At 41.9% G+C, this 25,804-nt stretch overlaps 1 protein-coding gene across 1 annotated transcript; it reads right to left on the bottom strand.

Annotated features, from left to right (window-relative positions):
• Window positions 1-1,996: 1,996 nt before the first annotated feature.
• On the bottom strand, window positions 1,997-23,053 carry LOC117812336 (proto-oncogene DBL). Its single transcript, XM_034683026.1, has 26 exons — window positions 22,888-23,053; window positions 19,140-19,274; window positions 18,005-18,121; window positions 17,639-17,788; window positions 17,407-17,531; window positions 17,131-17,245; window positions 16,916-17,035; window positions 14,548-14,739; window positions 14,144-14,335; window positions 13,868-14,048; window positions 13,498-13,586; window positions 12,748-12,848; window positions 12,516-12,582; window positions 11,982-12,097; window positions 11,772-11,841; window positions 11,580-11,672; window positions 10,630-10,722; window positions 10,408-10,533; window positions 10,057-10,272; window positions 9,750-9,842; window positions 9,562-9,640; window positions 7,013-7,058; window positions 4,002-4,174; window positions 2,603-2,715; window positions 2,309-2,421; window positions 1,997-2,109 (listed from the first exon to the last, which is right to left on the bottom strand). The coding sequence occupies exons 1-26, from the start codon at window positions 22,936-22,938 to the stop codon at window positions 2,028-2,030; spliced, it is 3,048 nt and encodes a 1,015-aa protein (XP_034538917.1). The 5' UTR covers window positions 22,939-23,053; the 3' UTR covers window positions 1,997-2,027.
• Between the last annotated feature and the right edge of the window lie 2,751 nt (window positions 23,054-25,804).

Raw genomic sequence — 25,804 nt, 5'->3', positions numbered from 1 at the left:
TTGAACTTTATCGTGAGGCATGTGTTGCATGTGCATAATATTTGGAACTCAGAGGAAGAAATCTGTAAAGATAGTGCAGGTCTCCTCATTCCTTGCAGCCACAGCAGTTTGTTTTGCCTCTCTGAGTGTGGTGGTGATGAATGCATGATTGGAAATGTCACAGCAAACCCCCTACAGATCTTTTTTCAAAAGTCATAGCAGGAAAAGGTCAGGAATACTGAAGAACAGTAAATAAAGCGGTGTTGTAATGGCACCGAGTAGTTTTTGAGTAGTTTTGAGTGAGCACGCCGATTCTCTCTCATGTAATGCAGCTACCCTTAGTGCCCTTCATACTTTGCATGCACCTTTACAATCTTTGACCCGTCTTGCTCGTACTTTAGTCTTCGTCTGAAGTGCAAATATTAATAAATGTGGAATAAAGGGTCACTTTTGATCGTACAAAACACTGTTTGCCAATCTCGCCAGCAAAAGCGCATAAAGGCTGGCATGATGCAACATGTGAGCACATGTTGTTGGATATCCTGGTATTTTTGGAATAGTGCAATTGATATACAGTACATTTCTTGGGGCATATTAAATCCAGTATCAGTTTTGGAATGTTGTTCTTTTCCTTCCTTACTGTCTGTTTCCCCAACCTGGCAGATTCTGAATGTTTGTTTTTACCACTGAGTCTTAAAGTGAACTAGGATATTTTTGGTTACTGACGACATTCCCTAAAGACTGAGCGACCGAGCTGGCTGATGCAGGAGTGTGACGCCACAATGTGAAGCTATTCTGCATTATGTAATAATAGTGTTAGTCAAAAAGAAGCCACAATATTAAGCTGAGCTGTTTGGCACATGAACATATGTTAGAAACCATACACATAATGTCTCTGATATCTCATAAGAAAATAGAAATGATAAAAGTTAAAGTCAGTTTCATCTATATGAATGACACACCTGTTAAATGTCTGTTTCTAACCATAGGTCCAGATATTCCTCTGATTTATGCTGGAAAAGACAGATAAAGTAAAATGAGGCGTCGGTCCTGTGAGGTCCCACATGTGTGCTTTGCATTGTTACATTCTTCTGAGGTCCGCTCTGTAGTTTACAGCTTTCTGAGGCGACAGTGTCACAGTCGCTTCAAGACTTGAAGACTAAAACAAACAGCTGATGTGATTCAATCTGATGGTCTGATGAACGTCTCGGCACAGTCAGATGGCCTTTGACTTCTGAGCAGGAAGATGATGGAGTGTTTGTGTGTGTGAATGTGTGGCCCAGTCTCAATGTCCTCCCTGAACCCTGAACCCTAAACCCTGAGCCCTGAACCCTAAACCCTGAGCCCTGAACCCTAAACCCTGAGCCCTGAGCACTTCTTGACTTAATTGATCTAGGGCAGGAGGCTGTAAGGGCTAGTGATAATAGGAATTTTTATTGCACAATTTTTACTTTCCTCAAATTCAAGGCGCTTAAGGGACTGCCTGATTGTCATGTGATCCAGGCTCTTATCGCACAGACTGCTAACCACACAATTTAAAATACATAAATATACAACCACCAATATATAAATTATACTGTTTATACACATCTGTGTGAAGATAAACAGACTAAGGCTGTAAATTTCATTGCAACTTTCATGCTTCTCGTTCACCCTTCCAAGCTCGAGGGCTTCCCCTGGGAATCCCGTGTTTCACGTCACAATGCTATGAACTCTGGGTGATTCCCTTACGCTAAGTCTGCAAAATGCCCACTTACAGAAAGGGGGCATAAAGGGCTCAAAAGGTCTGAGGGAGATCCCTCACACACTTGATGATTTGACAGTGGGGCAGCCCTAAGCCCTCATGGACTTATAGGGAACGAGCCTCAAAGTCAGTGAGTGCATGAGGGTGGACATTGAGATTGGGCCTGTGTGTGTTTGTGTGTGTGTGTGTGTGTGTATGTGTGTGTGTGTGTGTGTCAGGTGTTAAAAGGAAAAGCTGAGCCCAGCAAGTGAGCTGAAAAGGGAAATGGGCACACGTGTCATCCATCCTTTGTTCTGATTGGCTCTCAGCAGGTCTCTCCAAGTATCCTGTGCAGGTCCTCAGGTAGAACACGGCCTTCTTCACCGCGGCTTACATTCCTCACCATCCTGTGATGACACACACACACACACACACACACACACACACACACACACACACACACACACACACACACACACACACACACACACACACACACAGAAAGAAAGAAGACACACACATGTTAGTTAAAAGATTAAGTAATAACTTTTTTACAGTTTTGTTTGCATGTGAATTTCAATATCTGAAATAAGTGATCTTCTTTACCACATTCCTGACACTTCCTCATGAAGCAGTTGGATGACATCACCAGAGTTAAAGATGATGTCATCAGTGCTGGCCATGCTGCTCTCCACCATGACCCTGTACCTGCCTGCCACCTGGAGCAGAAGACAACAAGGAAAACTCGAGTGAATTCTGCATTTTGATCCTTCTTCATGCATGCAGAAGTCTGACATCTATCTCTACACACTTAAAGAGAACAAACACAGATCAGGACCAGATCTTAGACATGGCAACAATGATGTCATCATAATTTCATGCGCCATAATAAAATCCTACCAGAGGGGCCGGCTGATCCTCCTCGTCTGAGTCAGATATGTTAGAGAGATCTGTAGCACCCCAGTCCTCCAGGCCATCACAGATCGCCACCGAGTGTGCATGGACAGGCCACGCTGCAGGAGACAAGTCAGCTGAGACAACTACAGACCATAACCTTCACGCTTTTAATACCTGTTCTATATTCTGTGTGTATCTATGGGCTGATCATAATAAATGCAAACATATTGATTCGTATATTGATTAAATATTATTCCATCAGAGTCCTGCTTCAGGACTTGTATAGATGCATGTGTCTATCATATGTGTGCTGTCCAATATCTAATCAAAGGTTGTTGAATAGAGAGGAGTCATTACACAGAAGTAAGAAGCTATTAATATTAACCCACTGACATTTAATGATAACAATACCAAGGTGATATATAGGAAAATTCAGAGACTTTGTAAGTTATGGAGATTTCCATACTTAGTCAGTTTTGCTATTTAAATGTCTTATCCCTGCATTCTTTAAATTAGCCAACAGTGGTGCAGCCTTATTAGTTTTAATCATAGACTGTATAATAAATAGACGTAGTATCTGTGGCGTCACCCATCTGTTCCTGAAGCGCTGTTTTGAAGCCAATCGTCGGCGGGAGCCATATTGGAAATGCTGAACTCAACCTAACTTCTGTCGAGCGAGTGTGAGGTAAAGAGACGGGCCTTTAGCCTTTTTGCTAACAGCTACAGAGAGCTGTCAATCAAGTCAGCCATGACCTTATTTGGGCAAAACTTGTAAGTTTCATATCTTCAAAAATAAGAACATATTAAAAAAAATTCTATTGCTGTTTACCAGGCTGTAAACATGTTTATTTCTGCTGTAAAGATCGTCTTCTTTGAATGGGTGTGTATGTGGTTTCCTGTGTTTCTGCAGCCAGCCTCTAGTGGACATTCGATGAACTGCAGTTTTTAACACTTCTGCATGGGCTTCATATTTTAAGAGCTGAGGTTGCTGCTTGGTTGTAGTAAATACAAATGCTTGTACAGACATCTTTCTGAAAATTACCCTACTACTTAGTTGATAGAGGTTGTTTAGAGGATAGATATATTGAATTTCCATCCTTGGTGTCTAAATATGGTCATTTCTGGTTATAGTAAAATTCTTTGAGATGCCTTAACACTAGATGATCATGATTTTGTGTTTGGATTCTGAAGGCTTAAGCATTTCTTTTAAATATGTAAGTGTATGAAATGTTTAAATTGGTGTGTTTTTAAAGTGTATCTGTATTTCAGACACTTTTAAGAACAATTTCAAGTTAAAAATAAAAGTAAAAGCTGTCACAAAATATGGCAAAAAATAACAATGATAAAATGCTTGATAGTGACCGCTAGGATAAAAGATTTGTGGCTGTAATCTGTGACTCACTGCGTCGAGGTGAGTTAACCACGGGGTCTGAGTGGGCGGGGCTACTGTGCACCGACTCCTCCCCTCTGTGCTTATGGGAGTGGCTTGTTGCCGAGGAGCTGTGAGGAACAGGGAGACACGCTGAGCAGCCTCCCACCGATGCTCCGCCCCACGACACACACATCTCTGATGCACTAAACCCCATCATCGTGGGAACAAGGCACAACCACAACAAACAAACAAACAAAAACAACAACAACATCCACTGTGTCACAAAACAAGCTCATCCACATTCTGAAAAATAAAAGAGCATTCCAGTAAGTTCACAGTCACATGTATTTCAGCATCTGATTACAAAACAACGATGAGTTTATCAATGAAACCAGAAGCTGCTGAAATACATGGAAACATCATTTAGAGGACACAGTCATCTTCACACACCACACACTGATTCAACAGCATTTGCAAATAACTCACAGAGAGGTGTGACCTGCTTTAAGTGGCAATTTCTCCCACTTGGAAAGAAGTAAAGGTAATCAAAAGTACGGGTTCAGCAAGCCTATCTGCCCGAGTATCACTCACAAATGCTCTGTGATCCACACAAAGGTACACAACTCATTTAACACGTGACAAACACTCACAGCATCCATCTGTTGACAGAGAAGAGGTCATAAAACAATCTCTGATTATCTCATGCTCAGAGACAATGAACTGTGAGTATTTATGAATGGATCTATTCGAAGGTTAAGACGTGTGTGTTTCAAACCACAAACAAATCCAAAGCAAAAGACCGAAAACCAACAACAGCTAAAGACCCAAACCTAAATCCAGAAGTTTCTAATGCAGGTATCATTCTTTAAAAAGAGAAACAAATACACAACACAGGAAAGAACTGTTTTTCCAAAGATGTTGAATTTTCTTCTCAAAGCTTGGCAGACTATTTCAGTAAAAGCACATGTGAGAAACTTGTTGTTTGTGTTGATTTTGATGTCCCTGTTGACAAAGTGGTGCCTCCTACACCTTTACTGTTTCCTGTACAAGTGAAAGTAGTAACCTGACTTAAACCAGGTAACTCGAGAACTCTCCTGCTCTCCATGTTTAGCTCAGAAGTTTCTCCACTTTGTGTTCATAAAGTTGTCCACTTGTGTCCGGAGTAAACGACATGTCATTGACTTTGTTAGAATCACTCTTTATTAAGTTTGGTTGTATTTTTGTCACTTTGAAGCTGCAGACCTGAACAGCTGATCAGTACGCTGCAGGCAGAGCAGCACACCTGTGTTGTGTAAGCAAATAATGCAAAAACAAACAGGCTTTCTGAAGCCAAAGTGAAGTGGAGCGGTTTACCGAGATGAGTTCATGGGTCGGAGTCTTTCAAAATTGGTTAAATTACTTGGCAGGACCGGCCCCATCTGCTGAGAATTGTAGCCTCGCTTGCGTGCTGTTTCTCCCTGCAGTTTCTCATTAAAGGGGCGGAGCTGAGCTGCATCTGTTGTGGCTCCTTCAATTACTAGTGATATAAAACTCATACAACCCCTCTTCAAAAACACTGAAATATCCCTTTAAATCTCATAACAGACTACTTTTTACTTCAATTTGAAATGTTTCACTCATTGGGGAAAATGTAGAAAGGCTTATTCTTCACCCTTCTGTAAATGTTAAAGGAAGTGCTTTAAGGTACTCCCTTTATTCACCTGTTGGCGTGTTTATTCTGTGGCCAGTATAACTCATCCAACTCTGATTCTGTTTGTCTCCTCTGTTTAACTTTTTGAAACCAGACGTCTTTTTTTCATGCAGATTTCCCTCATTTATCTCACGCTTCTTAGACCTGCGATATTTTGTTGATTTTGATGTTACTTCTGGCAAAAACAGACAAGTGAACGTCATGTAATGCCTGTGAAAAGACGTGGGCGTGACGTAGTGCACCATTGTTCATATATTTAAGGTGTTATTATGAATTGGCAAGAGTAACTGTAACATGAAGAGGACAGAAAAGGGTACAAACAATTCCTGGTAAACTGAAAAAGTCATGGTGCGCCAAGAAGTGAATTTAAGATGCAGTGCAGCGTTCCAGAGCGCACTGGCCGACTAAAGACACTGCATACTGTACATAAATTGCAAACGTGGAGATGGTGGTCTTGTTTTCTTCTGTAGGTAGTAAGGAAGCATCAACTTCAATCTGTTTTATAATCATTAAAGTTAGTTAGTAATGTAGTTGTTCGGTGCTGATAAAAAGGAAGAAAAAAAAGTCTCCAGTTTGAAGACAGAAACAATATCTGTTTGGATCTACGGTTGTTGGTTTTGATCTTTTCATGGACTTTGTTTAAATGTAAACATGTATTGCATTACCAGCTTACAACATGGTGTTTAAATGTGTGACAACATGCATTTACCAAATGAGTCAAGAAGTTACTGTAAAAATCAATCCTTGGTCCTTTGTTAAATGTATGACATGCTAGCATGCTAACAGTAAACATTAAAACTTCTTAAAAAAAACCTCCAACCCCTGAAAGGCTCAAATATGAACACTATCCCAGAGAACCAATACTTACTAACATGTCGAAGAAAGAGATCAATTAGTGTTGGGACATTTTTCACTGAATTACACTCTGATGACGGTTAATCTTAAGAGATATCTCTTGAACGCACTTATCTTGTTTAGTAACCCAGCAGAATACCTTTCCCACTGCACCGTTTATAACATAAATGTAAAGCTCAGAACTGTTTAGGCAGCATGTCAATATGTTAAATGAACTGTTATCTATCATCGTCAGCAACTCCTGGAAACATCTAATCAGGGACTTCCCGGCGCTCTCCGTGGTGCTGAATTCAGCAGTTTGTGTTTCAGCACCACGGACAGCGCTGCCTCATTCTGAACACCAGTTCTCCAGGGTGATGACAAAGATGCTAATGTTTCCTCTTTTTAATGGCTTCCTGAATTTATTATAGATTAAAAGAGAGTCCCCTCCAACACACACAGGGAGGTCACACACTGACACAGAGGGTGAGAGGGGGGTCATGGAAGACACAATTACCTGTCGGAGAGAGGATTGTCTGAGAGCGGAAGAGGAGGAGTCTCGTCTGAGGAAAGGAGAAGGGACAGAGGAGACAGGAATGAAGATGAAATGATGGATGGATTGTAACTGGAGACCCTAATGAGAAAACTAAAAATGCTGTTCAACAAAAATTACACCGAGACTGAGAGAGGTTAAATAATGGATTTACATTTTACTGCTGTCAGGCGGAAACCTTGTATCTCCATATTTCATTATTTATTTATTATTCTAAATGAATGTTTTTGGTCACCATTAGTGTCTGTTAGTGGGCATTACAAAACTCCAGCTAATAAAAAGCATTCAATGTGGTCCTCTTCTTAAAATCCCTTTATTGTCCTGTAATGATTTTATGTACTTTTTTTTAAATTATTACTTTTAAATATATATATTTATTTATTTATTAATGTATTTTAAAAAAAGAATTAAATTTAAATTTTGTAAAATTTTACAAAATTTAAAGAGGTTAAAGGTGACATATCATGCAAAATTGACTTTTTAATGGTTCTTTACCTGAAATATGTTTCCCTGGCATGTCTACAAACCCCCCGAGAATGAAAAAAATCCATTCTGCCCCTGTTCTGATTTCTCCACCTTTCTGTAAATGTGTGTGAAACCAGCCGTTTCAGACTTCCGTGTTTTTGTTACGTAACAACAATATCCGGTCTGTCACGGAGTCAGAGCTCGGAGCTTGTTCAGCCCATAGACTGTACAAAATAATACTGAACCCCTCCTCCGTTTTTCATTCCCTGCACAAATGTGTGCTAACAAGGAGCTTAGGAGGGAGGCATGCTAGTTGTAGGCTGTCTTAATAAACACAAAGGTCGGTTTTACTCCCCACGTCTGCAGATTTGAAGATCTAGTGGATGATTTTTATTTATCATGGATAAGTGCTAGCGCTAGTTAGCATAGCCACATAGCTACATGTTCGTAGCTGTGTACCAAGACACACGTCTACATACTGATAAATAAAACAACAAGAAACACTAAATCTGTGACCAATGGTTCAGAAAGGTCCTGCTGCAGGCGCCTCTCTGTCAGGATCAGATTCTGGATCAGATTCAGAGGGTTGAAGTAACGTGATCTCTGAGCAGCCGTGTATATTCAGCCAACATGTAAACATTAGATCAACGTGCTGGAGAGCCGAGGCACATCCACTTCCTGAGGGGGCGTGGTCAGAGAGAAAACAGAGTGTTCTGAGGAGGACTGAAGAAGAGGACTTTTCAGGCAGACCAAAATCTGATTTCAAAGGTTTTTTTTGAGCATAAACTTTAAAGACATGTTTTGGGGACCTCTTAGACCAATATATATTGATGAAAAAAGCGTGATATGTCCCCTTTAAATTCTACAAAATTCCAGTCAATGAAAAGCATTAATTGTCGTCTTCTTCGTAAAAACCTTTGTGTTGTTCTTTAATGCTTTAATTGACTTATTTATTTGTATTTATTTACTGTTGCATGACTATCAAAAAACTAGATTAGTCACAGAGGGGAATACAGGGATCTTTCTGACGCGCTGACTCCAAGGGAGGAAACATGAAGCCATTACTGCAATTTGAGTGTTTTATTTAACCTTATCGATAAACATACTTTCAAACATATATTTCATGAAGGTAGGCTTGCAGAATTCAACTATGTGGTGGTAAGAAGCTTTAGCGGTCAACAGAAATATCAGCACCCTGCCTCCTCTCTCCCTGCACCAGGCAAAAAAGATTCACAGGCAGTGCAGGTGATATTCATTAGGCAATCAGTCAGCCCCAGTGACACACACACACACACACACCCACACAGACCCACACAGACACACCCACACTGCAAGTGAAAAGTGGGAAACTTATCCCTGCGTCTACATTTAGTTAAAAAAAACAATTATATCTATCTATTTATTTATTTATTTTAAAAACCTCTTTACATTTTTTTACATATTACAAAAATCCAGCCAATGGAAAGCATCTTCTTAAAACCTTTTTATTGCCCTTTAATGCTTTTATTTACTTATATATTTACTTTTTTTAAATTCAATTTAACTTTATTTTATGTTTTTTTATTTATTAATTTTTGAAAAACCTCTTGATTTAATGATTTATTGGTCTACTGTCTCATCACATTATTCTGTTTAATTTGCGTTTATACTTTTAAATATTTTGGGGTATATTTTGTTTTTGCATTGTTAGAATTCCTTCACTCCTCTCTGTCTCTAAAAGATTTATTTTGCTATCCGAATCCTGCCATGCTTTTCTTTTCAAAGCACTTTGTAAACATCATACTCCCGGTTTCCTGCTCTATCCACTGCCCTCTCCTCCAAAAATAAAAAGGTGTAAAAGCCCAAAAATAACAGAGCTTGTGACAGAATCCCGTCAGTGTTTTATTGTTTAATTTCCTGAAAAGCAGTTTTTTTTAGAGATAAGAGGTTTCAGCCCGACAGCAGCGATTCTGTATTGCTATCTTATACACATAAATCACAGGTTAACAAAATAAAATCAATTATTTTGAATAAAAACGCAGGAAAGAAGTCATAGAAGTAATAAAAACCTCGACGCAGTCTCTGCTGGTTTGTGAGAATCTTTCGTATCTCTGTCAACCAGGCGACTTTCACCTCCAATGTGGGAGCCTATACAAACAAGCAAACACAAGGACACAACAAAAAAACATGTATATGAGTGAATAATGTACATTTAAATCATCATGTGCAAAAGACATGGAAAGAAAAAGATGAATACCTGAACTATGTACACCACTTCTCTGCCGCTGTACCACAGTTCAAATTTCTTCACATCTCCTTTCACTGTTTCTGTGATTCCCACTGCGCTCATCTACAGAGAGAGAGAGAAATAATTACACTTCCTGATAACCTTTATTTGAAATCACCACCAAGGATTACACCATCAATTTCAGCACAACTCCAAAAACACAACGGCTTCTGAGTCTTTCTTGAACTTAGGATGTAACAACATAATGTGGTGCTCTGTAATGAGAAGGGATTTAGATACTGGGTTGCATTGAGAGGAGAGAGGGGGATGTAGTTACTCTGAGGCAGGACTTGAAGCTGTAGAAAGGCGCCCTGTCATGAGAGTCCTCGTCCCTGCGCTTGCAGAAGAGGAGGGCATGCTCGTAGAGGAAGAGGTGTCTCTGCATGGGCTTGAACCTGGCCAGCTCCTTCATCCGCACCGCTGCACTCTTATGGCTGATCCACACGCTGAAGCCGCCCTGCATCACCACCCGGCCCAGCTGACTGAGGTCTCCCTGCCACAGATGGAGGAGACGTTAACGTGAATTAACGGCACCATCAAGTGAGACATTCATCACTTTATATTACTATCAAAGACACTCCAAGTATGTCAGCTGTAAATACACCACATGTGATTTATTAATTAGTACCTGATATCCAGTGATTGCGATCTGATGCATGGAGTCGTTGACAGACTTGAGCAGCTCCAGCATCGAGTTCAGCGCCTCCTTCAGCTCAGAGCGGTATCGATCCTCGCTGCAGTGCTTCAGCAGCTCCTGCAGAAAGACCGAGTCACAGAATAACAGGTAAATGTTTTCAGTTTATCTAATCCAGTTTATATCACCGACTGGCTAATGATGAATGAGAACTACCTTGAGCAGCAGCTGGTACTTGGTCAGACGCTGGACTGGTTTCAGGAGGTAAGAGTCCAGACCCAGCTTGTGGTCCAGCTTCTTCTGGCACTCCTGCAGAGAGAAAGAGAGAGAGAGAGAGAGAGAGAGAGAGAGAGAGAGAGAGAGAGAGAGAGAGAGAGAGAGAGAGAGAGAGAGAGAGAGAGAGAGAGAGTCATAAAAACGATTGAGTTGTGGAACTAAGAGAAGCTCCCTTTTTAAAAGGAGATATCTCCAGATTGTGCCTCCTACCTAACAGCATTATTCCAAGTGACTCTCACTCCATATCAGCCCCTTCTCCTTTGGAATCATCTACGAGCCAGGGTCCGGGAGGCAGACACCCTCTCTACTTTTAAGAGTAGGCTTCAAACTTTCCTTTATGATAAAGCTTATAGTTAGAGCTGGATCAGGCTTGGACCAGCTCTTAAGTTATGCTGCTATAGGCTTATACTGACACACAGGGATCCTCTCTCTCCTCTCTCTGCCTGTCACTTACTTTAACTCTCCCTGTCCCATTAAAGTTACTAACCATAGACCTTTCTGGAGTCCCTGAGCTCCCTTGTCTCGTAGGTTCCTCTGGATCTCTGCTGCTGTGGACGTGCCAGACTCCAGCTGCTACAACTACTACTATCCGTCTCACCACTATCATCTCTCTCTCTCTCTCTCTCTCTTCATTTCACTCTATCCCTCTCTCCAACATGGTAGGTCTCAGCAGATGTGTGTCTAACATGAGTCTGGTCCTGCTGGAGGTTTCTGCCTGTTAAAGGAAGTTTGTCCTTGCCACTGTAACTTGCTAAATGCTGCAAAGTGCTCTGCTCATGGTGGATTAAGATGAGATCAGACTGAGTCCTGTCTGTAAGATGGGACTGGATCTTATCCGGTCTTGATGTTGGGTCTTTGTTAATAACAGAACATAATAAGGGAGTGAATACCTGAAAGAACGGCGAATCAGAGCATTGTCTCCAGAGCATCTCAGAGCGAGGCTTGTTTTGGCAGTAACGCTCGTACACCTGGAACTTCTCTTTCTGTTCACACACAAAGAAACACACACACACAGAACACCTCATCACAGTCATCTCTCACTCTTCACATTTGTTGTCATGTTTTACTTCCTGGTTCCTCACCCGCTTCAGGAAACAGGCCCCCACCCTCTCTGGCGTCTCCAGGCAACCCTGCAGATCCTGGAGGAAGATCCTGAGTGGAGAGTCCAAGTGGAAAATGAAAAGGGGAAAAAAGATTGGCATGAAAAGATAGAGAGACAAGGACAACTGTGTGACAGCTTGAGAGCTCAGCGTGTGTGTTTGAGTCTGTGTGTGTGTAAGTGTGTTATTTGCCTGCTGTGGAACTGGTAAATCTCCGGCATGTTGCCAAACAGAACGTCCTTCTGGCAGAGCAGAGCTGAAGGGAGAAGATTAGACATGGATGGATCCTCCATTTCTGCCCTGTAGCCCTGATAAATGAAGAGGAGAGGAGAGAGAGGGAGAGAGAGGGGGGAGTGAGAGGAGAAAAGAGGGGGGAAAGGAGAAATAACGGTGTAAAGGAGGAGGGTAAAGGAAGGTGAGGACAAAGGGGAAAGAGAGGTTAACAGAGAGGGGAGGGGAAAGGAGTGAAGAGAGGGAAGGATGGGGGACACAGGAGGAAAAAGAAGAAGGGAGACAAAAGGTTAAGAAGGAGGTAATAAATCAATAACAAAGGAGAGGGAAAGGACATACAGAGGAGGGAGAGAAAGAGTGGAGAGTCGAGATGCTTGAAGAAAGAAGAGGAAAGGACATAAAACTGTGGATTCAGATTCTGTAATTCTTCTTCATCTCTCTCCTGAAACCTTCTTCCGTCCACACGGTTACCTTCCATGACCGAGATAAACTCACCAGAAGAACAGAGAGCAGTTCGTCCACATAGATCCTCTCTGTCGCGATCAGCTCCTTCATTATATGGCTGTAAACAAAAGGAGGGATGAAAAATGAAACAGGGGAAATGCCATGCACACTGTCAATGATGCTCTGAAATGTATCACACTGCAAACTGATGCACAAACAAGGGGGTCACTTCAGGTCAAACCTCAGCTCAAGGATCACGTGTGGCAGGTTAAAGATCTCTCACCGTGTGACCTGCTCGGGATTGTCCTCCGTCTCTGACTCCGTCTCAGTGGTGGATCCGTACAAACAGCTGCGGTTCCCTTGAAAGTCATGCATCACCTCAATCTGAAGGAACACACAGGAAACACAAATCTGAGTTTTGAGCTCAGGACGCATTTTAAAAAGTGTTCTGACACATTTTAATCTATGACTAAACGGCATTGGTTTACTGTGATGAATGTAGATGATGATGATGATTTCAACTGATTTATTTCAGTGAAACAACTATCAATATTACATAAAGCACAGGAGGAAAGCAATGACATGTACCTCAAAACTTAGCTCATAAAATCAGCACTCAGCCTGCAGTTCATAGCTCCATACGAAGGCAAACTGCTAATATGTTGGCTGATATGCTTTCCCTGAAGACAGTTAAGGTGCAAAGACACTGCTCAGCCTCATTGTCTTGCTGCACAGAAAGCCAGTTAGGAATCTATCATCTCTCTCTTCATCTCCCTCTTTCCAAACCCAACATGGTAGGTCTCAGCAGATGTGTGTCTAACATGAGTCTGGTCCTGCTGGAGGTTTCTGCCTGTTAAAGGAAGTTTGTCCTTGCCACTGTAACTTGCTAAATGCTGCAAAGTGCTCTGCTCATGGTGGATTAAGATGAGATCAGACTGAGTCCTGTCAGATTGATTGATGGTTGATTGATAGTGTAGACAGTGGAGTGATGTCCCCAGAACCAGGCCACGAGCGCAGCTATAAACACACATACCTTGCGTTGGCTGTTGTTCCTCCTTGCAGCTCTTTTGCCAGGAAGCAGGTCAAAGGAGAACTTGGAGTTCAGGACATTAAAATCGACTCCTGTAGAGAGAAACATACACAAGCATTGAGTTAACAACAAAAAGAAATAAAGACTGGCACTTAATGTCAAATCCTGCTAGAAGTGAGTAAACAGGAGAGGAGAGACGTGAGATTTAGGCTAGTAAGGAGTGACCAGCAACATCCTACTCTACAGCAAAGGGGTAGAATTTAAATAATACAGACAAATATCCACTACAGAAGATCCTTATGTCACAATCTTTAAGAAAACATCTTGAAAACAGTCCAGATGTGAGGAAAAGTCCCTTAGTTTAGGGATGTACCATGTTTGGGGGAGAAGAGGGGGGACTTGCAGCGCTGTGAGGTCTGCTCTGGTTCCGGTCTGGGGGCCACCAGCTGAATCGGTCTGACCTGCACATCTGCCAGCTTCCTCAGACACTGCTCCCTGTTCCTGATCATGCACTGCATCGCGTTCAGCTTATCTGTCACCATCGAGATCTGGGACTAGACAGAGAGAAAGAAAAGAAAGGTGTGAGTTGAGGTGAGACGTGGGTCAGAGGTCAGAGGTGTGTGATTTTGCTGCAGCATCAGTGTGTTACCTGCAGCTGAGGGCTGAGTATAGCTTCAAACTCCAGGCTCAGGATATCCTGGCTGTTCTTCAGTGCAGACGGCGCCCTCTCCTGGTGACAGCTCAGGTATTGCAGCGCCTCCTGAGCTCCCTCCCTGGTTTGGAACTTGTCCACCATTTGACTCGCCAGGAGGTAGGCACCCTCGTCGCACCACCGCAGGGCCTGCAGACACACAAATATAAGACACGGACATAAACACATAACTGATCTCTCTAACACAGATCATCTTAAACTGGATCAAACAAAGAGAGTGGACCAGTTTCAGGTGTTTGAACAATTCAGCTGTGAAGTGTTCTGAATTCAATATTTGAACCCTTGTGCAGAAATATGTTCTTCTACTTCTACTCATGTGTCCCCGTGTCTGCGTTTCTCACCCCCTCCAGGCGTAGCAGCAGGTCTAGCCCTCGATTCAGCGAGGCCCGCTTGGTGCGTGTGGCAAGGGTGATAACATCACAGTGATGCCGCAGCTCGTTGCAGCGCTGGATGATGAGCGCCAGGGCGTAGTGGTGGTTTGCGGCCAACTGGTGACCGTGCAGGATGACCACCTGGGCTCGAGACATTTCCTCCTGATGCACAAACACACACAGAGGTCAAGTAAGGTATCATAATAATACAGCTTTTCTTATTTCTTATTATGGTTGAATATTATTTAAGGTTGCTTTCATTTTTATCAATGTGCTTTAACAGGAGATTTCACCTGAGTGTGTTTTAATCAAGATATTTTTTCATTTTTATATTCCTGATTTTTTTGTTTTAATCTTTTAACTTTTGTTTTTTTACATTCTTTTTATTTACTTGTCTTCCTTACATTTCTCTTTTATTGTCTTTTAGTTTCTTTCTTATTTGTAAAGCACTTTGTGACCCTGTTTTGAAAAATGCTAAATATATTATTTATTAATGTTTAACCTAAAGGCTTAAAAAATACCAGCAATGAGGGAAACAACACAAGAATATTAACGTTTCTATCATTCAATCAATCAATCTTTATTTGTATAGCGCCAAACCAAAACAAACGTTATCCTCAGACTCTTTCCAAATGGAGCAGGTCTAGACCGTACTCTATGTTCTATTATTAACAAAGACCCAACATCAAGACAGGATAAGATCCAGTCCCATCTTACAGACAGGACTCAGTCTGATCTCATCTTAATCCACCATGAGCAGAGCACTTTGCAGCATTTAGCAAGTTACAGTGGCAAGGACAAATTTCCTTTAACAGGCAGAAACCTCCAGCAGGACCAGACTCATGTTAAACACACATCTCGGAGTGGGAGTTGTCCCCAGCCTTCTTCAACAGGGTCTCGTGCATGGCGGTCAGAGTAGGCTTGTGGTTCTCAGGGTAGATCTGTACATGATGGATCCAGATGTCCTTCCTGAAGCACAGGCCCATCACGTCCAGGTCATCACTACCGTAACGGAAGGCACATGCCAGCTGCACGAAGACTGCCGACGCAAAACAGAAGGGAGGTGATTACGGGAATTGTGGTTCCTCTTGAGAGCAACTACAAACAGCTCATTTTAAAAGTGGCCTGGGGTCAGAGGCAGGCTCTGATCCAACTAGCTGAGAATTGCATTACTGTTACCGTCTGGACTGGAGGGATAAGGATAGAAGGCAGGCAGTGAACTTCGGGCAAAAAGATCAAGCCGACTACTCTCAAACATGACTCTTCTTCAGAAGAGCTACTAACCATAGACCTTTCCGGAGTCCCTGAGCTCCCTTGTCTCGTAGGTTCCTCTGAGTCGCTGCTGTGGACGTGCCAGACTCCAGCGGCTACAACTACTACTATCATCTCTCTCTCTTCATCTCCCTCTATCCCTCTCTCCAACACGGTCTCAGCAGATGTGTGTCTAACATGAGTCTGGTCCTGCTGGAGGTTTCTGCCTGTTAAAGGAAGTTTGTCCTTGCCACTGTAACTTGCTAAATGCTGCAAAGTGCTCTGCTCATGGTGGATTAAGATGAGATCAGACTGAGTCCTGTCTGTAAGATGGGACTGGATCTTATCCTGCACGAAGACTGTCGACACAAAACAGCAGGGAGGTGATTACGGGAATTATGGTTCCTCTTGAGAGCAACTACAAACAGCTCATTTTAAAAGTGGCCTGGGGTCAGAGGCAGGCTCTGATCCAACTAGCTGAGAATTGCATTACTGCTACCGTCTGGACTGGAGGGATAAGGATAGAAGGCAGGCAGTGAACTTGGGGCAAAAAGATCAAGCCGACTACTCTCAAACATGACTCTGTTCAGCTTCTTCAAAAGAGCTACTAACCATAGACCTTTCTGGAGTCCCTGAGCTCCCTTGTCTCGTAGGTTCCTCTGAGTCGCTGCTGTGGATGTGCCAGACTCCAGCTGCTACAACTACTACTATCTGTCTCACCAATATCATCTCTCTCTCTCTTCATCTTCCTCTATCCCTCTCTCCAACACGGTCTCAGCAGATGTGTGTCTAACATGAGTCTGGTCCTGCTGGAGGTTTCTGCCTGTTAAAGGAAGTTTGTCCTTGCCACTGTAACTTGCTAAATGCTGCAAAGTGCTCTGCTCATGGTGGATTAAGATGAGATCAGACTGAGTCCTGTCTGGAAGATGGGACTGGATCTTATCCTGTCTTGATGTTGGGTCTTTGTTAATAATAGAACATAGAGTACGGTCTAGACCTGCTCTGTTTGGAAAGAGTCTGAGGATAACATTTGTTGTGATTTGGCGCTAGTTGTAATCTTTTGCACGTTGTGTGATGTGTGTGTGACCTGAGCTCGTGCGTCCAGCATCTCCAGATCTTTAATTAGCTGCTCCGTCTGGACCACTGTCGTCCCCACAAAGGCGATCTCCTTCTCCTGATCTGTGATTCTCTCCAGCACCTCATCCATCTACACACACACACACACACACACACACACATCCTCACAGTTAGTCATCACAGCAGAGTAAGACTTATGGCTTATGTAAGCAATCATCATCCCACCTGTTGGAAGCTCATTTCATAGTGCAGCAGCTGGAGGTACTGCTGCAGCTTCAGATGGTGTTTCTCAAAGAAGCCATCAAACGCCTCCTCCATGTCTCTGAGCTGAGCCAGGAGCCTGACACACACACACACACAAACACACATACACACACACGTTCACACATGTTAATCACATGACTACTGAGTTAGTTTAGTATGTATCAAAGTGAGAATGCTTCTCTTGTTACCTTGTTTAGTCTCATATTATATTCTCAGTGGAGGCCCTAATCTCTGTACCTTTGGACAGTGTCCATGTCTCCTCTGATGTCCCTCTCCTCCTCCGCATCTCTCTTCGAGGCCTTCACAGTCTCCAGGTTTGACAGCAGCAGGCGTCCCTCTTTCAGCACATTCCTGATGTCATCCTGAAACAACCGAGCAAACAATAAGAAAACACAAGGGGACATTAAACCAGGGGAAATGATCCGAGTCAAGACAGACACAAGAGAGAAAGAGAGAGACAGAGAACAACCTTCATCTGTCGGTATCGGTGTGTGTGTGAGTGCAACAGGAACTCGATGGCACTAGCTTCGTCTGGAAGCTCGGTCTCTGACAGCTCTGATCCAAAGCCCTGCAGGAGCTGAGCGATCTCCTTCACTGTCACTGCAAAGGTCTCGATGGCCTGTACACACAAACACACAAACAAACACACAAACACACAAAACAGACACGTGAGCAAACATTTCTGATTCACGTCGGTGGGAGTAGTTCGAGCCAAACTCTCTCTCTCACAAGCACAGGAATAATCTCTCCGGTCTGCGTCCGTACAGTCAGCCTGGCTCAGTGTTTGATTTGTCAGTTTTTGTTTATTTTGCAGACACACATCAGAGGTGCTCACCGTGCGGAGGACGATCCAGTCACTTTGGCAGTACTCCACTTTCGCAGCAAAGTCTGATGTGAGGTGGTTTTCATCGATGTAGCGCAGCAGGTCGCCAACTGAACGCAGCATCACCACCTGCAGACACAGAGACAACGCCCCAGACACAGACACAAGTAAGGTATGATACTGTGTTTGACTTTTAACAAAGGCGTGAACTGATCCGGTTTAGGAACATCATGTTTCCTCTGGCAGCGTGTTTTTGGCAACTGATGGATTTATTTTCATCAGAATAGAATTTAAAATCCTTCTTCTGACCTACAAAGCTCTCACAGTTCAGACGCCTTCATATCTTAAAAGAGCTCATAGTGCCCTATTACCCCTCTAGAACACTACGCTCCCAACATGCAGGCCTGCTCATCGTACCTAAAGTCTCTAAAAGTAGTATGGGAGGTCGAGCCTTTAGTTATCAGGCACCTCTCCTTTGGAATTATCTACCAGTCAGAGTCTGGGAGGCAGACACCCTCTCTACTTTTAAGAGTAGACTTCAAACTTTCCTTTTTGAGAAAGCTTAAAGTTAGAGCTGGATCAGGCTTGGACCAGCTCTTAGTTATGCTGCTATAGGCTTAGATTGACACACTGGGATCCTATCTTTCCCTCTCTCTCCTCTCTCTACCTGTCACATACTTTAACTCTTCCTGTCCCATTAAAGTTACTAACCATAGACCTTTCTGGAGTCCCTGAGCTCCCTTGTCCCGTAGGTTCCTCTGGATATCTACTATAGACGTCCTGCTGCTGTGGACGTGCCAGACTCCAGCTGCTACAATTACTACTATCCGTCTCATCACTATCATCGCTCTCTCTCTCTTATTCTCCTCTATCCCTCTTTCCAACCCCAACACAATCTCAGCAGATATGTGTCTAACATGAGTCTGGTCCTGCTGGAGGTTTCTGCCTGTTAAAGGAAGTTTGTCCTTGCTGCTGTAACTTGCTAAATGAGTTGGTGTTGATCAGAGGAAAGAAGATGGAGAGTAAAACATTGCATAGAGGTCAAGAGGCCAAGATGTGGAACAATTTGTCTTCAATAAACCAGAGACAAATGGACGATTCTATTGTCCTTTAATCCACCCGTTCTCTGTTTTGAACATCCTCTCACCGGCATTTTTAACAGGAAGTCATCCTGGCTGAAGCGGAAGCCGATGTCAGTGCTTGAAGACGGACTGGGGGTGGTGCTCAACAGGCCGGTGGGGCGGAGCACCAACACCAAATGCAGATTGCCTGGAAACGAGGTCTGAAAGAGGAAGACATTTATTATTTAGGGAGATGAGAACAGGATATCATTCAAAAAAATCCTTAAAAACGATTACTGATCATTAAAGAAAATCCGCCCTGTGTAGACGCTTGAAGAACATATTTTGAAATGATGCTTTAATATATAAATAGATGGTAAATTGCTATTTCCTTCTGGTGCAGGAGATTAGAATAAATCATAGAAGGCACAGAAACCCATTTATCCCCTGACTGTGGAGCATTTAACAATGAGGACCACTGTGGTGTGTGGATGTAATCACAGGAAATGATTCATAACAGTGGTTAACAGTATTATGGGATAACTGCACAGATAGGAGGATATAAAAGCAGTCCTGGTGTCAGTCAGAGCAGCTGACAGCTGAATGCTGTTGGTCTGTGCAGTCCAGCAGAGCTCATCACAGCATCAGCATCTCTCAGTGTCAATCTAAGTCAGCTCCTCAGACTCGATTTGCTGTCTCCTCACACTTCTATCCTCACTTCTCCTCCTCTGTTCAAACGCAGACCTGTGGTTATCTCTGCTCAGACTGTCTCTTTTTAGGGACACTCAGCACTAGCTTCACGTAGTATCCCAAAGCTCCATTATCGCTCACTTTTCTGAAAGAGTTTTCTCTCGTTCTGTTCTTGTGCCAATCTTCACATCTCTGTGTTTCCTCCCTGCAGGAGGAGATTTCTCTGGTAAGCATATTTTCAACTCAAGGAGCAGAAAATAAGTGCTGAAATACACTTTGGACAAGTGACAACCAGGTGTTTGATGACTACGAAGTGATTTACCATCGTCACAATGTCACCATATTTCATGTTACACTCGTCTTCTCTTCTTATTCTTGATACACTGCTTCCATATTTTACTCTGCCATGATGCATGCAGTGTTCTGTCCTCAGAGTTGAGCTCTTTCAGCTGCTGAAATATGGCTTCAATATTTTAACACTTTATTTCTCTGACAGTCACAAAATAAAAAGTTTTCTGGTCAGTTGTGTTATAATCAGAGGATCACAAGAGCTTGGGGGCTCGTCTAGGATCAAGTTACGTTTGTGAGGGAGGTGAGTTTGTGGTATAGGCGAGTTTTATTTGCTGTATTGTGTTTTTTTCCTTAGTGTTGTAAGCATAAGTTTTGATGTCTGCATGCCAAGCTGACTAACCATTACTGTGTGTAAACCGCTTCCTCAGATAAGTCAGGGGGAGTGTTTAGCTAGGCTGTGTCAGCCTTTCCAACAGGCACTCGTTTATTATTTTGCCTTTTTTAGGAGTAATCCTGGGCGGGGATTGGTCCAGACTGCTTGCTGGGTTAAGAAAATCCACACAACTTTGCCCCCACTCAATTATCTTTACACAAAAGCCTTTTGCAAGTGGTGGACGGGAATTTTACTAGAGTTCAAGTATCAATAGTACTAAAAAAAAGTTTAGGTACTGCATTCAAAATCTCATTATAGCAAAAGCATGTATCAAGCATCAAGTACTGTGTCCTCAAGTTATGAAAAGTTAAAGCAGTCTTCATGCAGAGTGGCCCATTTTACAATCATATTGTTAATGGGTTAAAATTATGATGCAGTCACATGCATGTCTGTTTTTTAGTTCAGGGTAATTCTGAGTTGGATGGATTCAGATGCACCTGTATATTTACTCCTAAAGGAGCATCAGTGGGTGTAATTCAGTGATAGCAGACTTAGCAGGAACTCCCTGCATCCAGATCAGTGGGCTTCAAGTACCTGACAAATATTCCCAAAGCAGTTACATAAAGCTGAATAGTTTGAAGACACTAAAGTTGTGTGTGGTGTTGTGGTAAGACCAATCTACACAACTTTGCCCCCACTCACCTACCATTACACAAAAGCCTTTTGCAAGTGGTGGACGGGAATTTTACTTGAGTTAAAGTATCATTACTACTAAAAAAATATTTAGGTACTGCTTTAAAAAATCTCATTATAGCAAAAGCATGTATCAAGCATCAAGTACTGTGTCCTTAAGTTATAAAAAGTTAAAGCAGTCTTCATGCAGAGTGGCCCATTTTACAATCATATTGCTAATGGGTTAACATTATTCATGCAGTCACATGCATATCTGTTTTTTAGTGAGGTTAATTCTGAGTTGGATTGATAAAGATGCACCTGTATATTTACTCCTACAGGAGCCTCAGTGGGTGTAATTGAGTAATAGCAGACTTAGCAGGAACTCCCTGCATCCAGATCAGTGGTGCTTCAAGTACCTGACAAATATTCCCAAAGCAGTTACATAAAGCTGAATAGTTTGAAGACACTAAAGTTGTGTGTGGTGTTGTGACAAGACCAAATCCACACAACTTTGCCCCCACTATATAACCTTTACACAAAAGCCTTTTGCAAGTGGTGGACGGTACTTTTACTTGAGTTCAAGTATTAATACTACTAAAAAAGTTTAGGTACTGCTTTAAAAATCTCATTATAGTAAAAGTATGTGTCAGGTTTAAAGTATTGTGTCCTCAAGTTATGAAAACTTAAAGCAGTCTTCATGCAGAGTGGCCCATTTTACAATCACATTATTAATGGGTTAAAATTATGATGCAGTCACATGCATGTCTGTTTTTTAGTCAGGTTAATTCTGAGTTGGATTGATAAAGATGCACCTGTATATTTAATCCAACAGGAGCATCAGTGGGTGTAATTGAGTAATAGCAGACTTAGCAGAAACTCCCTGCATCCAGATCAGTGGGCTTCAAGTACCTGACAAATATTCCCAAAGCAGTTACATAAAGCTGAATAGTTTGAAGACACTACAGTTGTGTGTGGTGTTGTGGTAAGACCAAATCCACACAACTTTGCCCCCACTCACCTACCATCACACAAAAGCCTTTTGCAAGTGGTGGACGGTACTTTTACTTGAGTTCAAGTATTAATACTACTAAAAAAGTTTAGGTACTGCTTTAAAAATCTCATTATAGTAAAAGTATGTGTCAGGTTTAAAGTACTGTGTCCTCAAGTAATGAAAAGTTAAAGCAGTCTTCATGCAGAGTGGCCCATTTTACAATCACATTATTAATGGGTTAAAATTATGATGCAGTCACATGCATGTCTGTTTTTTAGTCAGGTTAATTCTGAGTTGGATTAATAAAGATGCACGTGTGTATTTATTCCTACAGGAGCCTCAGTGGGTGTAATTGAGTAATAGCAGACTTAGCAGAAACTCCCTGCATCCAGATCAGTGGTGCTTCAAGTACCTGACAGATATTCCCAAAGCAGTTACATAAAGCTGAATAGTTTGAAGACACTCCACAGTCACAGCCTGCAGAGCTAAAGCAGGTACTGGCTCATGCTGTTCTGCAGTCCAAACAAACACACGCACAGAGACGCGCACGCATACACACAAACACACATTTGTCATTGGCCTGTCCTGGACCACCACAGTCCTGAATACTGAACTGAGACCTAGATCTGAGCTTTCTCTTAAGAAGAGGAATGAATACATCCTGCACTGCACTGAGAGCACATCCCAACCTCTGTGTCGCAGTACTGAACTGTGCTCAGAACAGCTCGTCTCTGCTCTGCTGCAGTATCCTCCTCACCGCCCCGCTGAAGGCTCCCACCTCCTCCTCCCCTCCCCTCCTCCGGGCACAGCTTACCGCGGCCCGGCGCAGGCGAGGGAACCCCCACCGTGGGTTGGACTCCGCCATGGCTCCCGGCTCTCTCCCCTCTTCGTCCCGGACTCGGGGAGTCTGCTGCGGGACGTGGTGTTGTCGGGAGCGAGCAGCCGCACTGATGGCACAGTAACCTACACTGCAGTGTCCGGGCGGGCCGAGCGGCGCGCGGAGCAGCACCTCAGCAGACGCACTTCTCCTGTGGAGCAGGATGATGATGAAGATGATGATGGTGGTGCTGGTGGGGTGTGTTTAACTCACCTGACGTCAAAGCCAAAATAAGTTTGTACGCTCACAGCTGACACACTCATTCTCATCTTATTATAGGAGCAGAATTCAAACTGAACCATGAATATTCAGTATGATGTCACCAAGTAATAATGTAAGATAATTAGTTTATCCATTCTCTGAGTCAGACCTACTGCAAAATATTAAAGATCAGCAGAATTCAAATTTTAATCTTCTTTTATTTCTTTACCTTCTTTCTGAATAACTGACTGATGATCTTTACTGTTTTTAATGTGAGAATGAAACTGAAAGTATTGATTTGTTAACACTCGAGAAATCCACAAGGTGGCGCTTGGCTCTCAGGATGTTAACTACTTGATCACCTTGATATAGACTGACAGTACGCATGCACAGAGGAGGCCTTGCAACACAAAAAGGTGCAGTGTGTCTTCACTGAAAAGCCCCCATCCATCCTCCATGCACTCTGTGTGACCTTTCATCCACGTATTTAACATCTGTCACTATTATTAGAAACGGTGCTCTGATGCAGGAAACAGGTCTGGAGGTTTTGTCAGAAGCCACTAAAAACTTGATTTCACAACACCAGGACGCTGCAGCATTAGATAAAAGTGACGTTCTTTGAATCAGTCAGATGTTTGCGTTTACACTTTTTTTAAATGTAATTTTATTTTCAAGACAAAAGACTGTCAAAAGACAAACAAAGACACAAACAGCAACATAGTGGTGTGTGTGTGTGTGTGTGTGTGTGTGTGTGTGTGTGTGTGTGTGTGTGAGAGAGTGTGTGTGTGTGTGTGTGTGTGTGTGTCTGTGTTTGATAATGTAAAGAGAGAAAAAGAATGTATGGATGGTTCTCTGGCGGTGGAGGTTAAAGGTGGGTTGGCACTTTCCCTGACCTTGATGATGATTGAAATGCAAATACATGTGCTAATGATTTAGAGGGGATTTTTTTAAATTCATTTATTTATTGTTATTGATTTTTATCTATTTATTTTATTATTATTATTATTATTAGAATTATTATTAGAAATATATATTTATATATATGTATATATCATGTTTTTATTTATTTTTTTATGTATGTATTCATTATTATTATTTTGTATTATTATTATTATTATTATGTAAAAATAATATTATAAATACTATTCTAATATGATTTTTTAATTATTATTTATTATTATTATTAGCATTATTATTATATGTAGTATTACTATTATTAATTATTATTATCATTGTTACTTTTAATGGACTATAGTTATTGATTTGATGTATTTATTCCATTATTTTCATTTTACTTGAGTTTCTTACTTTTTAGGTTTTCTCTAACCTTTAACCTCCACCGCCAAGAACAAGTGTTTAACAAACTTGGACAGGAAGAAATGGGATCTTGTGGTATGGGGTTCCCTATACTTGTGGGGCAGCATTGGTCCACAGACAATTCTTATAACTGATTATCCTACTTTCCATAAGATAGTCAAAGTACCCAAATACAATCCAAGCATTACCAATGATCTGTAGGTAAAGTTGTGAAAGTCCTGTACCTGGTCCATGTTCTGTACGTTGAGCATCTGGTTAGCTTTAGCTTTAGCTTGTAGGTAAGCTAGCTTAGTTGGATATTGCTGTTTCAATTTAAGACTAATCTGCTTCCATAGAAGATATATAGGATTGTAATTTTTCATCATCGTTGTTGGTTCATGGTGTGTTTATGGAAATGTTTATTTCCTGAAACGTTGTACTTGTATTCTATTTTGTAACCTGTCTTTCAGTTAGGTTATGTACCTCCGGTATTTGAATGTTGAGTTTTCATATTTACATGGTTTGAGTTTGTTTAACTTCCCCATTTTACTAGGTTATATATTCATTTCCATGCATGTATAAAGACAAGAGAGGACTGTAAAACAGAGTCAGAGTCCTTGTATGTAGCAGGTAGATGCTAATTCTGATTCCAGTGAACTTCATCTTATTGTTGTTCAATATTTCATCCCTCTCTTCACTAAAGATAATCTATTTTTCCCTTTGTGGCCTTTGGCTGACACACAGTGTGAGACACTTCACATGGTTATTAGTGCATTTGGTCTGACTGTTTGGTATTTAAAAAGGCTAAGCCACCCACGGAGCTTTCTCTTATCTGCTCCTAAATAAAGTGCTTTGAGCACATGGGACATGTGCCAACTTGGGCTTTTGAGACCAGGTACTAGCTGGACATCTGTTTCTTTCTCCTGTGTCTATATTTATCTGTTTGTCAGGCTAGACCACCTATTTACATTACAGGTTCTTGGTTTGTACAAGGCGTTTTTTATTGTGGTGTTTACATTAAAATGTAACTTAAAAGAGCATTTTCTTTGTAAAGGCTATAAATAAAGAAGAAAACATAAATAACTATTATGATATACAAAACAAAGAGAGCATTGAAGAGACAAAAATCTGTTTGTGTTTCTGTCAAACAAAAACAATTCAGTCAAATCTGAGGGAATTAAAGACGCCACCATTTTTATTTGGTCCCATAGATAACCAATAACATTTACATATTTCTTTCCCCATAATACTTCATATGTAGCTTCTTTATCAGGGATCCCAAAATCTGAAACACTTGCATCTCACTTTCTCTTTCTCTTTCTTTTTGTTGTTTACAAATCAGTGGGAGTGTTTGCCA

The sequence above is a fragment of the Notolabrus celidotus genome, chromosome 5, assembly GCF_009762535.1.
Source record: "Notolabrus celidotus isolate fNotCel1 chromosome 5, fNotCel1.pri, whole genome shotgun sequence".
In the NCBI taxonomy this organism is placed as follows: domain Eukaryota; kingdom Metazoa; phylum Chordata; class Actinopteri; order Labriformes; family Labridae; genus Notolabrus; species Notolabrus celidotus.
Note: the sequence above shows the minus strand (reverse complement) of the source record. Positions and strands in the feature narration are given on the sequence as shown.

What these genes read in the sequence shown, in the direction of transcription:
- LOC117812336 (XM_034683026.1), bottom strand. Translation starts at nt 22,938, where the DNA reads ATGGCGGAGTCCAACCCACGGTGGGGGTTCCCTCGCCTGCGCCGGGCC. An exon ending in GACATGGACACTGTCCAAAG is followed by an intron (nt 17,246 to 17,406) that starts GTACAGAGATTA and finishes TGTGTGTGTCAG; the next exon opens with GCTCCTGGCTCAGCTCAGAG. An exon ending in CTGATTCGCCGTTCTTTCAG is followed by an intron (nt 10,723 to 11,579) that starts GTATTCACTCCC and finishes TTCTCTCTGCAG; the next exon opens with GAGTGCCAGAAGAAGCTGGA.